General features: G+C 36.0%; 1 protein-coding gene across 1 annotated transcript in view; it reads right to left on the bottom strand.

Moving 5' to 3' along the window:
* Positions 1 to 1,402: 1,402 nt before the first annotated feature.
* LOC107684064 (Na(+)/H(+) exchange regulatory cofactor NHE-RF1-like) overlaps positions 1,403 to 18,309 on the bottom strand; it is a 27,181-nt gene continuing 10,274 nt past the window's right edge. The window contains exons 2-6 of the mRNA XM_016480213.1: positions 11,563 to 11,733; positions 6,875 to 7,028; positions 5,970 to 6,013; positions 2,758 to 2,874; positions 1,403 to 2,690 (exon numbers count right to left, since the gene is read on the bottom strand). Coding sequence (XP_016335699.1) covers positions 2,535 to 2,690; positions 2,758 to 2,874; positions 5,970 to 6,013; positions 6,875 to 7,028; positions 11,563 to 11,733 — 642 coding nt within the window. The 3' untranslated portion in view covers positions 1,403 to 2,534. The remainder of the gene's footprint in view (positions 2,691 to 2,757; positions 2,875 to 5,969; positions 6,014 to 6,874; positions 7,029 to 11,562; positions 11,734 to 18,309) is intronic.

The following is an 18,309-nucleotide window of genomic DNA, read 5'->3' as shown; positions in this document are numbered from 1 at the left end:
TGTATGCATGTGTAGTTTTCCAAATGTAAGGCACTGTTGTGTATTTAATTTGTAAACGTCATACTGGGACTTTATGGCTACATTTGACATCAGCAACCAGATCAATATCGTCATGTTCATACTTCTTTCAGTGCTTATTCTTTATGCAAATGTTGCATTATTTTCAATGCCAGATTTTTTTTTTTCCTCAAACCCATAGCATCAGGATTTAGGTACACACTGGTTATGATCATGCTTGTCAACTAAATTTGTTTTACATTTTTTTATTATAATAAGACCAAAATCTCAATCATTTGCAATTAAAATATGACTGTTGAGGCAAATTTAGCTGCTACCCTCAAATGAATTTAAGCCCTAACGCACAACCTCACCTTTAAGTAAACACTCTTGTCAGCAGAATTGATGCCTTATCCTCGGTTATGTTTTTTCTCTACATAAGTAAAGTTATCGAGTCAAACATAGAGAAGTGAAATACATAATATAAAGAAAAATATGTTGTCCAGTAGAGTGATTATCAGTGCATGCAGCAATGTGAGAATCTTATGAAGGCCAGTGTTGTTCTGGTCTCGATACTAACACGGGTTTTTGTGATGTTCCCTCTGTCCTCAGTAATCACATCACGGTGCTATATATATATATTTGATAACTCGTTCATTAGGTCTATTAAAAGAATTAAGTCTGTAATTATAAGTTGGAGAGCTGGTGATTATAACTTCAGATCAGTATTTTGGATACAAGTAGCCGAAATCATTTGTTATAACGATGAAAAAATAAGGAACTAACATTGACCCTCATAGTACATAGAGGTGAGGGTGGTGGGTTTGTAACTTTTTTGATAGAGTGTATCTGGTCTTTGCTTTATTTCTGATGATGATGATGCGTGCTGTGATATGGGGTTTGATAGCGTATATGTATATAGTTCAACTGTGGGGGAAGCTTTTGTTGGTTGAATTTTGTTAATTTGTTTACAAGCATTTCAAACTGTTTCCGCATGGCTGTGAAAATGTATCTGTTGAATTTGAGAAAAAAAAAAGAAATTTTTACACTGAATTAAAAAGAATACTAAACGTTTATCTGTATAAGTTGTTTTCCCTTCTTGGTACTTAAAGGCATAGTTATTTTTTTATCTTTGTCATCAAAAATAAGGACAAAAATGCAAATGACAAACAACAGGAAAAATACAATATAAAGATAAAAATTAAATAAACTGCTTTTAATTTTTTTTTCAGGTACAGACTATTTAACAGTAGCATTCACGTAAGAAATACTACAGAAATTGAATAACCAAATGTTAAAATAAAACACTGAATAGTCTTCTCTGTATGAATTAAATATGCAAGCTACTAAAGTTATTCAGTCAAGAGTGAGTGATTTTCTAATTTTCTGTTCTTGTTTGATTAACATTAGTGACATGGAGAGCAGCAGGTTTATTAGGCTGCTGTAACTTTAAGACCTAATGCACAGATCCAACATGCCAAATACTTTGAACAGACGCAACTCAGGAAATACAACTCTTATTAAAACGCTGTCAAGGAATAGTATCGTTTTTAACAGCAGGGTATTACAATGCTTTTCTGGCATCGCTATATATTGTGCAACACGTGTATAAATATAGTCATAACAGACTGGCCATTTTTTTAAATGTTCATCGTTTTTGGTGTAGAACAAAGAGACATGGTTCTTTAACAGTTATTTAAAGCAGGTCCATTTCAGTACTTTACAAATTTACCAACTAAAGTCATATGGAGTGAAGCGAGCATTTGCTGTGGATATAAAAATAAAAAGTAAACGTACACTTAAACATCCAGCACTCACTCCCACTATTACCATGTGCTGTATAAAAAGCACAGCACATCCACTAAACAAGCACTTTAAATAAAACCTTTAATTAGAAGGTTTATCAGCCAACAGCGTCAATTCAGTCAAACGCGTTCATTTCAGTGGTTAATGGGTCCCAAACCATGAACAGCTCACATTTAGGCTGCAGTTTCTACACTTCATGTTATGAACTGATCATAACCACACACACACACACACACACACACGAAAAAAGAAAAATCAATGGATTGCTGCTGCTCTAAAAGTTACTTCAAAACTCTATGGTTAAGACTAGTCCTGAAGCAACTCATCAGACACTATACAGCGCTTTCAAAGGGCCATCAATATTACTGTAAGCAAAGCAAGAGAATATACAGATTTGTTTCAGATATCATTTAAGCGTTCTTCTTTAAAAAAAATTATATTCTAGACTGTACATTATACAGTAATGTTAAATCATATATTTCATCTTTTATCAGCGATACAGAGGTAAATCAAGTTGATCAAACATTAAAAATCAACAGATTCAGAAATCACAGGCGAAATAACACTGGTTTAAAAATACACATGTGAAAGGGTTTCTAAATGTGTACAAGTGTACTGAGAGAGAGAACAAAGGAGCAGAGAGGCATGATGGGACGGACAATTGTAGAGGAAGTAAAGAAAAACAGATGAAAAGAAATGGGCGAGAGGAAGATGGGAAGCACAAAGGAGGCTCAGAGGTTGCTGAAGAGCTCATTTCTTTTGCTCCAGTCCATCTGCGGGGCTCTCTTGCTAGAGCGTTTCTGGTGAGCGCGTTCCTTGGCCTGCTGCAGCGATATGTTCAGAGATAGTCCTGCGTCATCACTTGAAGCCTTCTCTTTTGGTTTGTCCTGCAAACATTTCAGCATTAAAATGAACATTCTATGTATACTCAAGACTGTGTGCATGGACACAAACCTCTGGTGCTGAGGTGCTGGCTGGAGCTGCAGAAGTGGAGGTGTTGGAGGAGGTGCTGGAGGTCGACAGGCTCATAGCTACTTTAGGCTTTTCCTCCTGAGTTGCTTTTCCATTCACCTTCAACAAAGTATTGACATTAATATAAAAACAACGTCAAACAATTAAAAGCGTAGTCCACCAAAAAATGGAAATTCTGTCATCATTTACTCACACTCATGTCATTCCAAACCTGTCTGCATTTCTTTCTTCTGTTGAACACAAAAGTATGTATTTTGAATAACCAGACACTTTCTGTCTCTACTGACTTCCACTGTATTTTTTGGCCAAACAATGCTACCAACATTCTTCAAAATATCTTGTCTTCCACAGAAGAAAGTTAGTTTGGAACGACATGGGGGTGAATAAATGATGGCAAAATTGTGTGGACTTTCCCTTTAAGTGCAGGACCAAAAACAAACCCCTAGATGGACCCTGAGGTTTCAGTTCACAGTCTGACTATGGGGCCTGTCCCAAAAGCCACACTTGAGGTCTTGGCCAAGTGCATGTGACAGGATGGACACACACAAGACTGTCCCAAGTAGGATAAATGCCAAAGCTAAATCCACACTATCTCTAATAGTGCTTTGGTGCATTATTTGAGGCTAAGTGTATCCAATTACACATCATGTGCATGAACTCGTGTTCCCTGAAACCTTGAGATTTTGAGGAAAACTTTACAGTGTAAGCTACATTAATTAGATGTTACATATAATTTAATAGTAAAATGTTAGGTGTTGCACATTTTATTGGTGCGGAGATGACTATGTATATTTTCTAAAACATTTGGAAGGGCTTTTTTTATTTTAGAAGGACCACAATTCAATTGTATTGTCTGTTACACAGGAACTACTGAACGGACAAGTTTATTCTAAAGTCCAAAGTACTAGAAATCAAAATGTGTAACTGAAGCTCTTTAATAACTTAGACAACACTGTTTTGTAAGTGTGTCCCAATCGGTTAATCAAGCAAGCGTTCTACATACACTTGTGGTCTTCACGCCCTCTTGAGTTGAATACAGGAAGCATGTCATGTAAGCAGACAAATGGTCAAGTGAAGAGACAGCGAGTGTGGGTATTGGGACAGGCCCTGTGTTCAGACGAAACTACACATTACATCTGTAAGTGGAGGCAATTAAGAAATTAGCAAGAGTTATAGTAATCTTTTTTCACTCTTTGAACAAATTGCAAAGAATAATTAGTGAGGTGGAAGGCACTAAGATAGCCATGAACTGAAAGAAAGTGTTACAAAATCCTAGCTCCTCAAACCAGGTTTCCACACCATTTTACAAGTTTTTATACCATCACAAACAACTTTGATCAACAGGCATGGGGAACCTGATGTAATGTAGATGAAATGAGACATTTCTCTACAACATAGACTAAACCGAACAAATCTCAAGCTCCGTCTAGGGCTTTGAAACTCCTGTGATTGTTCAAGTTGTTTGTAAAGTTTAAAAGTCATTTTATACAGACTGAACAGATTGGGCGATTTCTAGCCAATGAAATATTTCAGTGCTGAGCCTAACTAAAGGCATTTATATTTGCTATAGAATTTTTGATGCATTAGATGATGCAAATGAACATTTGCTTGTTTTGCTTGTATTGTATGTAACCAAAATGTTATGGCATATGAAAAAATACGGTCCTTTGCGAAAGAGCTTTTCTGGTAAGAATGTCCCATAGGAATGAGTATCATGACACTACTGTTCAAAAGTTTGGGGTTGGTAAGATTTTCAGTCAGTATGATTTTTTAATAAGGCTCTCATGCTCACCAAGTCTCCATTTATTTGATTAAAAATACAATAGAAACAGTAATATTGTGAAATATGATTATAAATTAAAATTAATTTAAAATGCAATTTATTCCTGTGAAGGCAAAGCTGAATTATCTGCAGCCACTACTCCAGCCTTCAGTGTCACATGATCCTTAAGAAATCCTTTTAATATGCTGATTTGGTGCTTATTATTTCTTATTATCAATGTTGAAAACAGTTCAAGTCAAGTCAAGTCTGCTTTATTGTCAATTCTTACACATCCTTGGGGGGCCCCAGTGTTCAGTGTGATGATGCTGGATGTGTTGCTGCCGACCCGAACTGCCTGAGGTCTTCCAGTCAGAAAGTTGTGCTGCTTAACATTTTTGTGGAAATGTATACTTTTTTTCAGCATTCTTTGGTGAATAGAAAGTTAGAAAGTAAATCTTTACTGTCACTTTTGATCAATTTAATGTTGCATTGATGAATACAATTAATATAGATATTTTCAAATGTATATATGTATATCAAGTATGTTTTAGAAATGTTTTAAATCCAAAAATATTTTTAAATCGCTTTATGGCTTCCATTCTAGAACAACTAATGTAAACCACATGATCCACAAATCTCAAAAGTAATAATGGATTCACAGTACTCAAACTCTCTGTGATGTCTGAGCAAGAGCCAGGAATCCTTCATCAGAGCCAGGCAAACATCTGAGGGCGAAAGAGTATCTGAGAAACGCCAGCGGTACCAGGTTTAGAATTTGATAAAGCTACAGATGTTTGTGTTGTGTGAAGAAAAAGAGCAAGAACTGGACATGCAGAGCTTCCATTAAGTCAGAGGAAGCGGCGATTATCTGCTCCAGGTTATCATTCTCTCAGCTAGTCTAATCTAGCAGTGGGAAAACTGACAGAGAAGAGCTGCTGGAGAGGAACCAGGACACTGCATTAAAAGTGGCCTGAAATCTGGTTATCAGACTCCACAGATTTACCCTCGTCCTAATGCTGCCTGTCTAATCCCATCACTGATGCTCCGACACTACTACACTTTATCAGCCAATCAAATGTGATCAGGTAAATTTAGCATGTGCAACTAAACAAAGCACATCACACGCCCACTTTTCGAGATGTGTAATGGGTCACACGCATGTTTGCTTGACACAAATGAAGATATGTGGTCCACTTAAGTCTGAATACATTTAGGCTGATGATACACAGGGCAACTTTTTTGAGCAATGTTGCTTGGCCACTTTCCCTTTGAGAATGAGTAACACATTTCTATCTGGATACTTTAGATCAGTCGTGGGCCCTGTGTCTTGGGACCTGGTTACCTGTTGACAGCAACATTGCTCAAAAAGTTGCCCCGTGTATCATCATCAGCCTTAGTCTTTTGAACAATGAGCAACATAGATGTTACTCACATGATCTTCTGAATCATGGCTGGAAACAGGCTCTGGAAGAGGACCTGAGAACAAACAGGGACGGGAAAAGATCAATTCATTAGATTTCTGCAGATGCATTTTAAAGACTTATGATCAGATATATTGGTCTCAGTTCAAATGCAAATGGGGGGGGTTGCAGATTCATGATTACTGCCCATCACTATTATTAACTAAAATGCCATTGGCACAGTAGAGTCACAGTACAATGGTTGAACAGTGAGTTTCCTTCCAAGAAAAAAACAGGAAACGGGCAAAAAGCCTTTATAGAATTGAATGAGAATTGGGAAACATGGCTGTTGTGGTTGAAATAATGAATAAAAGATGTGTGTGGGTGCAGCTGTCAACATTCTTTCAGTGAGAAATGGAAAAAGTCCAACAGCCCAGTGGCAAGCTCATCATTTATTTTTTAACTTTTTCTTATTTCACCTGTTGCTCTATTACCCTCAAAAAGCCTCCAATGAAGTGACCTATATGTTATATATCATGTTATGCTACTTCGTGTCATAGTGGGGTGGCTGGAACACAAACATGAGTCGTTTGCCTGTCTGGCACATTTAGGGTGGGGGTGACTGATTTCCCCTATTTCTCATACTTCTGCCATGGTCCTGATCGCCATGACGACATGCTGGCAGTGCGCTGTTGACTTTGGCTAATTCTCTCATGTACCATAGACAGTGCCACCGCAGGCCTTGAGTTGATGTTTAACCAGCAGTCTGTTACTATGTGAGTGTGTGTGCGTAACATCATCTGAAATGTTTGACAAAGTGAACAAAGTTGTTCTTGATCAGCAAAACCACACTTAAGGTCAAGGGTGAGATGGACAGAAACTCCACTTTGCACATGAAAAAAACACGCAATAGCTGGTTAATTTGTTACGCTGGTACCTGTGAGATGTTTCTCAGTCGGAAGGACACCACAGCTGCTGAAGAAGTCGTCTGTCTCAGGATCCACCACCAGCAGTCTGGTCTCATCTCCTCCTGTCTTGATGGCTGCCACCACTTCTGAATGCTGCATTGTGTGCACAGCAATGCCATTCACCTGCAGAAACAACAGACAATAATTCATAGATTTTGAAGCAAAGATAGAGACTTAAAATATGATAAGGAAGAGTTGTGGGAACATGGCAGGAATGCAGGAAGTCTCCATTCATTCTGATATATCTGGATATTAAATGAACAATTGTTTCCCTGGATCATTCAAAGCATGTGGATGAAGTGGTCAGCATCTGTGGTTCTGTAGTGATCTTTATTTTTTAATAATTTTACTTATTACAGAAGTAAGATAATCTGTGAAAGATAATGCATAGAATAGATGTTATACTTCAAAATTACTTAATTATTGTGCGTTTTTACTTTTTAAGTCTGTTAATTAGTAATTTCCTATTCAATTTAATTAATTGCTTTACGGTAATTTAATATCAATGTAAAAACATTAAACAAAAATAAAAAAATGAATATTAATTACCTAATATAACATTCTCTTAAAAATTTGTTGATTAGTAATAACTTTTTTACTAAATTAAATGTTCCTGCTTTAAGGTAATTTAATTTTAATGTAATATAATTTAAACATAATTCAATTTAAATGTAAACATATAAATACATACATAAAATTAAATTACAAATAATTATTGTATGTTATTCTCATTTGTTCAATTTGTAGTCATTTAATTTATTGTTTTAAAGTAATGTAATTTTAATGTAACAATTTTAATATAATGTAATTTAAATGTAAAAATATAATTAAATTTAAATTAAAAAAGTCAAACTACATTTAAAAACTATTAAAATACAAATTATGATTTTACTTGTAAATATTACTATTCTAATATATTTGCACTATTGTTTCTTTACTTCAATATTACTTAAAGGATTAGTTCACTTTCACTTTCAAATTAAAATTTCCTGATAATTTACTCACCCCCATGTCATCCACGATCCCAGACGAGGAGTAAGGGTCTTATCTAGCGAAACGATCGGTCATTTTCTAAAAAAAAAAGTATATGCTTTATAAACAAAAATGCGTGCCTTGCTCTGCACTGCGATGCACGTCCATGACTTCACATAATACGTAATTACGTTGAGGCGGAAGTACCGACTCAGTCAGCATTTACAAATGTGGAGAATGAGGACCGTTCAAAAGTTGTTGTATGTTCAATGACACATATTCAAATGTCTTGTGTCAGTTTATCGTTTAACATGGTCACTTCGTGTGCGTATCCTGGATGTTTAAATCTTTTGAAACCTAACTTCCGCCTACATCAAGCGTGACCTTTTCAACGTAATTACATATTACGTGAAATCATGGACGCGCAGAGCAGTGCAAGGCGCATATTTTTGTTTATAAAGCATATCATTTTTTTTTTTTAGAAAATGATCGATCGTTTTGCTAGATAAGACCCTTATTCCTCGTCTGGGATCGTGTAGTCCACTATAAAGAGAATAATCCTGGAACGTTTTCATCAAAAACCTTAATTTCTTTTCGACTGAAGAAAGAAAGATGTAAACATCTTGGATAACATGGGGGTGAGTAAATTATCAGGAATTTTTTATTTGAAAGTGAACTAATCCTTTAATTTGCACTATTCACACCAATGCAGCTAGACTAAAATTTTGGCAATGCAAACGTGTAACAAGTGAGTTTTTGTCTATACATACTATAATATATACCAGCCAGACAAAGCAAATCTCCTTTCTCTGACGCTCTGTTCATTTGAAGTACTTATGGGTCAATAGAAAGTCTAATCCCGTGACCATGACTTGTTCCCAGAGAGGAGACACCTGGGAAAAGACTGAGGTTCTGTTGGACTATCCCATAATGCCAGAGGCTAAAGAATCTGCGTGGGAGATTCAGGGCAGGAGTGGGCTCTTAGGAATGCCGACCCCACTCTCCCGTTCTGCAGGCAATTAAAAAACAGCGGACAAACAACAGCCCACTTATGTGTCCTTTAAACACAGCCCTATTAGAGACACACACACACACACACACTCACACACATAACAAGAGGCCACACTCACAGAACAGGGAAGCAAAAAGGAGAATTCATCTGAGTGAGCATGAGACACACTAGGGTTTGTGAACAGGCATAGCATAGCATGTTTTTATCGTCATGTTCAGGTAAAGCCATGTGACTCCACACGATGCCTGACATTTAAATGTCTCAGCTCTCTGGAATCTGAGATGAGACACGGGAAATGGGAGTGAAACAAAGAACAGGGATACTGAGAGTGTGAAAACACTCCGAGCTTTCAAGCACGGCCGCTGCATGAAGTCAGCGTTCAAAGAAAAGCGTTCAGTGGCATTCTGAAGGAAATGAGACGAAGCTTTAAAATGAAAAATCTTCTCAGTCAGGCCAAAGAGACCCGGATTTGTGCTCCGGGTGAACTACGTCAACCAGTCACACAACCAGTCTTCACACAGTGAAAGGGCATGATTTTTTTTAAATGTGTGAAATTAAAACTGTGAAAAACACATAACCACAGACCGAGTTACAAGTCAGCCAAAACCATTTCACCATGACCCTCAGAACATTTACATACTTTTACTGAAGTCACGTACACACACTACACAGGCTTTGGGAGTGACAACCTTATTTAAATCCAAGAGTGATTCCCCGATAGTCACTCAAATTGATGATGACTGACATAATGATATCTATATCAACATAACACAACACTTGATTGGAAAAGAGTGACGCATCTCAGATACAGTTTTAATGACATCATTAGGAACTAGCTGCTACCTCTTTTACACCAGGAATTAACATGCATTTAAAATGGGACAATGATAAATACATAGATTTTTTATACATATAAATTACATAAACAGGGCCTTTTTCTCCCTATCACCCTGAACTTTCTTTGGGGTCTTTGGGACCTCTATCACATAGGCATAGTAAGTGGATTGAGCCTGGTCTTATATCAGTGGTTTGATAAAGATATGTGGCTCTGAGCTCTCCTCAGGCATTCAGTAATCCCAGCACTCCCAAAGAGACAGTAATTACATTGGCCACTCCTTCACTGACAGATAATGAGATTAATGCTCTGGAAACACAGTCCAAACCGCTCAGGCATTTACAGTTAGCGCTCTCTGTGCAAGTATAAAATGTTTAAAATAGCACTCTGGCTCGAAAATTAATCTTTTTTTTTTTCTGATGTCAGCCATAAACAGCCTATGGTTAGGCTAATGAAATACTTTATAAGGTGGGAGAATTTTAATTGAAATTATTACTTACAGTGTTTTTTAATGAATGATGCCAATGGCAGTATCTAGAAAGCAGGATGGCTTCTGGCTGATATAATGTTACTATATACATAATACAATGTATAACAATAATAGATAAAACAATAAAACAATTATAGAAACCGAGATGTACAAAACAATTGCAGAAATTAATAAAAAAAATTATGTTACACAGTATTTATGTGGAATTCACTGAAAAAAAAAAAAACCTGAAAGCAAAAATTTTTTACAATCAACTGAATGGGCTGTCAAGGGAAGTCAAAATGGCCAAAAGTAATTTATAATATAAATGTACCCAACTGTTGAAATGTTTGGGTCAGTAAGATTTTTTTGTTTTTGAAAGAAGTGTCTTATGTTCATCATGGCTGCATTTATTTGATCCAAAATACTGTTAAAGCAGCAATACTGTAAAATATTTTTACAATTTAAAATAGTAGTTTTCAAATTTAAAATAAAATTTATGGGCGATTGGAAAGCTCAATTTTCAGTTCTTTGACATTTCTCATTATTAGCAATGTTGAAAACCGTTGTTCTACTTGATTTTGCGGGTAACCATGATAAAACATTTTTTTCCTGGATTCTTTGATGAATAGAAAGTTCAAAATAACAGCATTTATTTAAAATGTATTTAAACTTTAACTTTTGATCAATTTAATACATTCTTGCTAAATACAGAGTTCTGGCATGAAAGTCTAGATGGCGCAGTACGATAGGTCTAACTCAATCTGACCTAATGACATCATTATCACATGGCACAGCTGATTGGTTCTCTCCTGTATCGGTAGCCAATGAGCTCGCTGCTCAACATTCAAATATATGACTAGTGCTTGCCGTAGCAGTTGCAGCTTGCTTCAGAAACCCTCCACCTTCCCCAGCTCCACCTGTATAGATCTGCTACGAGGTGATTCATGTATGCTATATGGGGCTTATTTTATGTATGTTATATCTGCAGCAGCAATATTTCTTACATGCTCACAGCAGCATGTTGTGGATGTATTTGCAGTAGCAAATCTCGGTACTTAATCTGCCGCAGCAGCAGAGTAGCAGATCTATACCGCCAAGACGAAATACATTAACATTGTCATGTACATTACCATGCCAATCCCTCCGAGAGTTGTCATGACAGAAATACAATTGTTAATTTCTTTCAAATCAAAATCATACTGACATTTTCACGGAGAGGCCTTGAATTACAGTGATATATACAGAAAGAGACAGAGAGAAAGAGAGAGGCACTATCTGAACATCAACACAAAAGCTTATTACCATACATTCCTGAAGTACACACACAAAGTTGTTTAAACCACTGATTAAATATGGTGTATTATACCTGCACTATTTTATCTTGGGGCCGAAGTCCAGATTTCTCTGCTGGGGAGTCCTCATCCACCGCCCTGATGTACTGGCCAGGTTTTGACTTCTCTGTGTGCAGGTTAAAGCCATATCCGGTGGCACCCTTCTTCATGTGACAGAGACGTGGACGCAGCTCATTCTTTGATTCCTATAAAGAGACAATAAACAAGGAAGGAAATTATGATAAAAGCTGATGCACTGGTGTATCTTACACACACAAAGCAAAATATATAAATAACGAGAACATTTCAAGATATCAAATACATATCAATTTCTTGTCAATCATAATAAGATGTATCTTTCAAACGTAAACTACAGCTAAGAATTTTGTACAAAGCCAATTAAAGTCTGCAACAATCCTAATTCCCTTCCTTCACTGCAAAAGGTTCAAATCAAACCTTCACCACACACCAAAAACAAATTCAGAATAAATTATTTCACGTTACATATGTGCATGAGAAAATCATAACTTAACTTCCAAAGTAAAGCCACCCACCCCAATCGATACATGAACAAGTCACCTGCTTCCTGAAACATTTAAGCTTCCACAATATTCTGAGCAACACTTGCTAAATAAAATCTACAAAGAAATCTATTAAACGAGAGAAATAACTTGTTTACCATTTTAAAGAGGACTCAGTACGTCAAACAGAAAAGTAGAAGTAACTATACTGACCTGTCATCTGTGTACTTCCTTCTTTAGCAAACCAGTCTGTAATATATGGCTGAAATTATACAAACAGATAAGAAACCAAACATCTACCTGCTGTACACATGCACATATTGATTTATGGATGAGTCAAACTAAACATACAGGAACTGGCAAAGTATGAAAACAAATATGGAAGGAAGTTTGTTCAAGTTTATTATAAAATTATATTAAAATTATGATATAATATAGTTTTGTTTATACTGTACAGTCCAGTCTTTTGTCTCATGTCCCATCAATAAAGCTGTAAGTACCCCTTCATCATCAAAAACAAAACATGCTTCGGTAAAACAAACACCAATAATATTATTATTAATAATAATAATAACAATAATAATAAATAATAAACTACTACTGCTTATTATTATTATTAACAACATATATATATACAGCTGATTTAGGCCAATGTTTTGTCTTATGCATCCTCACAGCCCTATCAATAAAGTTCAAATATAATAATAATAATAATAATAATAATAATAACAACAACAACAATAACAATATATTCAATATTTGTTTATAATTAATATCATTATATATAATTAAATAAAACCACTAAACATGACACACTAAAACAAACAAACAACAATGATAATAATAATAATAATAACAATGAATGCTGCTGCTGCTGTTGTTATTATTAATTATATACAATTACATATTTACATAATATAATCATTTATATATTATATTAGAGTTGATATAACCCAATGTTTTGTCTTATGCATCTCCACAGTGCCATCAATAATGCTCAAGTATAATAATAATAATAATAATATATTATTTCTTTAAAATTAATATAACCAAAACAGTAAACATGATACACTATTTATGAGATTAATCACGATTAGTTATTATAATCTTTACATTGACCTGTTTAAAAAAAGCTAACTCAAAATTATTACAAGTACCCCAATCACTGATACAGACCAACACTGTATCATGTGTTGATATGTCCAACACTGCCAATACCAAAGACAGCAGTACAAAGCTGCAGTGTACAGGCTACATACTTCCTGGGAGGCCTGCTCTTCTGGGAAATCCGATAGCAGTGCGGAGTGAAGGGGATAGGACTAGGGTCACTGAATGTGCTCGACACGATTAACAATACCCGCTCTTCAGAAAACACTAGCTGGGGGCTAACCACAGGTCACAGATACAGCTGACAATAGCAAAGATATCTTCATTACTATCCCCCAAAGAAAAATGTGCCTGACTGTAGCCATTAATGAAAGAAAGAACTCTTCTAACAGGTGACTATGCAAAGGCAAGACCCATCTAAGCTCTGATTAGCATAGGCTTAGCCAGCAGAGGCCATATGTTACGCTAAGAGTTTAATCCCTCTTGCTGAACACAAGGCTGCAAATGAAGAGCTCTGTTTGTGGACAGTGTGTGGCAAAGTGATTAAAGCACAGGCCTGGTAATCAGAGCCATGAACTATTACTAAGTGTACCCTTGATCAAAGCACTTAACCCCAGACTGCCCCAGAAAGACTGTCTCTGTAATAAGTGTACTATAAGTCACTTTGGATAAAAGCGTCAGCTAAAAGACTTACTGCTCACTATAGAGCAGTATGGTATCTAAATGTAAAAATATGTACGGCAGAAGGCCATGTGACAGAAAAGATACTGTATGGGAGTTCAGGGTTTTCCTCTTTAAGTCTGGACCATTTTTATATTTTGCTTAAAGGGGTCCTATTATGCTTTTTCACTTTTTTAATTTTAGTCAGTGTGTAGTGTGTATGTTTGGGCATTAAAAAGATCTAGAAAGTTACAAATCTCAAAGTCCACTCCAAAGGGAGATATTTCGTTTTTTAGATATTTTTCTACAGCGTTTGGTTTCCGGGCTTTGTGATATCACAAAGTGGCTCATTGGAATATCATTACAAATCTAGTACGCCCCCAAAACAAAATCAAGACTTTGTAAAAGAGCATAATAGGACCCCTTTAAGTATTTACTAAAAACAAACAATGTACATAATAATTAAAATGCTTTCATCGTGAGCATGCCTCAAAGTTAACCAGTAATTTCAAAGCTTTCTTTCCTTGCCATCTATTCAAAGTAGAATGTACATCATTCACTTAAAGGCACAGTATGTAATTTTTTTATTAACGTAGTAGAATGAAGCAGGGTGAGGCTGGAAGCCATCAAAGTGAAACTAGGCCGCTGAACGAGTGCGACACACGGCTCGAAAGCAGCGGAGCTTTTATTATGCCACAGTCGACCGCTTCCGCTCCTTCCGGTCGTGCGTATGTGGGGGAAAAAAAGCAGCGTTCTGTTATAATGCTACACTGTGCGGTCGTCACCGATCTATTAAAACGCACAACATATTAAAGCGTCTTTAGTGTTTCCATGTTTTCTACAAAACAAAACCGGAAATCGAGGGGTTATGACGTCATTGGCAGGCGACACAATGACACTATGGAAACGGTCCGTGTCACTAGTTAAAATTGCTTATTTCTCTGGATTTAAACATTCTTCGAAACATTTGGGATAATGTAAGTACACAAGTCAGCAAAATATATAACACTGTTCTAGTGGTTTTTGGATATTTGAATAAAAAAATCTTACATATTGTGCCTTTAATTAAGTAGGTGCTCAATCAAGAGGATGCTTAGATGAAATGCAAAAAAAACCCGCCCACTGTCATTACTGCTTCCAAAGACATTTTAAACATTTAACATTTTAAAATTATAAAAAAAATATATTATTTGGGAGCAAAAATAGAAGTGTCTCAATCTTTTGCATTTCCTTGCCATCTACCAATAATTCTCCCAGTGATAACATTGTTTATTATTAAATGCTCATTACAATGCTAAATGGCGATGAAAAAAATGTCTTGTCACAAACCTGGTTTATTTAAACAGTCAAGAGTCATACATGTATGACAGATAAAAATAATTGTATTAATCTATTTTTCTGCTCACTGTGTTTCTGCTGCTGTTGTTAAAATAACCACAGCATCTGTAGCTCTTGTAGCACTTTACATCTTTAGATGCTTTAGTTGCTTCTTAGAGAAGCAACAGAACGGAATGGGCTTGAATGAAGCGCATTTGGCTCTAGATGAAAATACAGAGGATATAGCACCGTAAGATCATTACCACAAACAACCCTGAGTGCTTGTGGTGCATGTGTACTGCTTCGTTGTTTTGACACGCTGCTCACTTTAACCTATAGAAACATTTTCTTTCGCCATTCTTCACAACAATTTAAGGTATTGTTCTAGCACAAACACGCTGGACCAGTTAGCAAACAAGTTCTTGGCTTACTGACCAAACTGGCAAGCGACTAACATTAGGCCTAGGTCTTATTTCACCCTGCAAAATGGTAACTTTCCTGCCAAAGTGCTGTGGCCAAGTTCAACTATGTTTGACAGAAGGTTCACAATGTCCTGAGAGGACTGGACATACAGTCAGGGATATTATACAATGTTATCCGCTCTCTGGGTGGATTTTTTGTCAAACACGTGTGACGGTCACAATGTTTTTAAATGCATGTGATACTATGCGCACAAGCAGACAGAAGATCACTCAGCATGTACTAAAAGATACACCCCGCTGTGATAAGATATACAAAGCTGTCTGATAAAGCCATAGACTTATCACTGTATTGTTTTTTCTTGCGTCTTCATTACCAATTACACGTAACCTCTGCAAACTCTTCCACCCAAGGCCACTCTTTTTGTAAGCAAATTCAGGTTGGAAATTATGAACTGAACAGATGAGATGATATAGTATGATATGGAAATCATACTTGCTGCATTGCCACTGTATGAGAAGCAAAAGATATGAATGCAGCGGGTGAGGAGAGCTGATGGCTCTGGCATATCTCTGTTTGGCCAAGTCGGGTGTGAGTAAGGGGAGAATTGTGGGAAAGGACTTGGGTGTGGACTGCTATCTCTGAGAACGGTTTGGCAGTGGCCCACACATTCACATTCACAATGCAGAGCTTTGATAGATCCCTGGAACACTGCAATATGATTTTATTAAAGAAATCTTATCAAATCCACGTGAAGAGAGGACACTCAAAAGAAAAATATTATACATATGATCTAAGATAAAATTAGGTAAAAGTCACAAACTTTGTCGAGAAGACTTATTTCATCCCAAAATCCCATGAAAAGTAAAAAAAAAGAATGAAGCCTATTTTTAGAATACATTTTCTTTGGCATTATTTTTATGACAATAATAATTCTAATTATATTAATGAAAACAATATTCTCAATATTTTCATTTTTAACAATTATACATCATGGTAATTACTTTGTACTACATTTAATGTATACTAATGTTACAAATTGTAAAATGTACATATGTACAATATTTTTAAAGGTGTCTCATGGGCATGTTTTTGTTAAAAAGCTTGTTAATCATTTTGTACATTCTTATTTGGTACAGAATGGTTTATTCCACAAATGTTCAAACTACTGTTTATCGAACCCATGTTTAGATTAGAAAAAAAAGAGATACTTTTACACTTGATATGGGCTTATTATAGATCTGTGTCTGATTACTCATAAGAGCAGGAGTTTCATTTGAGATTGAGAGGATCTTCTTCGTGACCAGTTTTGCGAGCAGGGCAGAACAACCTCAACAAAAACTGAAATGAGATGAGGAAATAAGCCTATTCTTTATATTTCATGAAGCATTCAAGCTTATAACGAAACTAGTTTCTAACAATAAACTAGCATTAAACTATGACATGCAATAATGCAGTATGTGATGAAAGCCTGTGATCTTTTGTTGTTATGCATGAAACTCACAAAGTTCCTTTTCATGTAGAGTTCCTTTTGCTGACTAGATAGTCTCCATCTTGGCCTCCTTTTGCCCTTAGGTTATTTCAATATAGGAAGCTAAAGTCAGCAGAGGAAATAATTTCCCCATCTACAGTAGACGTGGGGAAGAGTGATTTTAAAACTAGTGTCTGACAAAGACCTTCATTCACTGCCAATCCTCCTGAGGGTCTGTGTGACATAATACCCTGTGGCTCCTGTGGCCTTCAAAGTGATTATTGGCAAAGAGGTCAATCACTGATTACAGAGAAAAATGAAAATGTAGTGATAACTTTTATACTTATCTCTCCTTGACTTCTCACATACTGTGAGAGTTAAACAGAAAAGTGTTCTTGTTGATTTTAAGCAAGTTCCCAAAAGGAGAAATTTTCAAATACTGCAATGCTTAGTCTTTTTCAGACATTTACAAAGAATGGGGACTGAAGTTTCCAGCTTCAAAAAGGATGCAACATTGCATAAATTTATCATCAATGTGTGGATTATTTTCTAGATCGCCTAAAGACATATGATAGGTTTGTGCAAGGAACACAATGAGTGATATAAGTGCATCATAACATCAGAACATTACGACATGTATGACATTACGCAAACTCATCATGATATAATTCCCCAAGCGTTTATTACCACAACGGGGACAAACTCACACCACAGCCAAGCAGCATACATAATTCATCATTTTTAAACTCTGTGCTCATTTTTTCATGTGGAAAATAAACACGGTCATCAATCCACAATGAGCATGAGTGTATAGATATGCTTTCAGATTACTGACGTTTACTCAAAAAAATTTACATTATGTCAACATTTACTCATCCTCACATCGTTCCAAACCTATTACCTTTCTTTCATCTTGGAACACACAAAAAAAGGTATTTTGAAGAAAAATTGCAATTTTTTTTCCATACAGTTGACAGTACAATGTCAGTAGGGTTCAAAATAACACTAGACATCATGTGACTTCAAAAAACATTCAGACAATTTTCTTTTGTGTTCCATTGAAGAATGAAAGTCATACAGGTTTGAAACGACTTGAGGGTGAGTAAAAGAATGATGGACTTTTTATTTTTGGGAACTGTCGCATACCATTAAAGGGGTCATATGATGCGATTTCAATTTTTCCTTTCTCTTTGGAGTGTTACAAGCTCTTGGTGCATAAAGAAGATCTGTAAAGTTGCAAAGACTAAAGTCTCAAATCCAAAGAGATATTCTTTATAAAATTTCAG

Source organism: Sinocyclocheilus anshuiensis, unplaced genomic scaffold, assembly GCF_001515605.1.
Source record: "Sinocyclocheilus anshuiensis isolate Anshui unplaced genomic scaffold, SAMN03320099.WGS_v1.1 scaffold553, whole genome shotgun sequence".
Lineage (NCBI taxonomy): Eukaryota > Metazoa > Chordata > Actinopteri > Cypriniformes > Cyprinidae > Sinocyclocheilus > Sinocyclocheilus anshuiensis.
The sequence above is the reverse complement of the archived record's forward strand: the minus strand, read 5'-3'. Positions and strand labels throughout refer to the sequence as shown.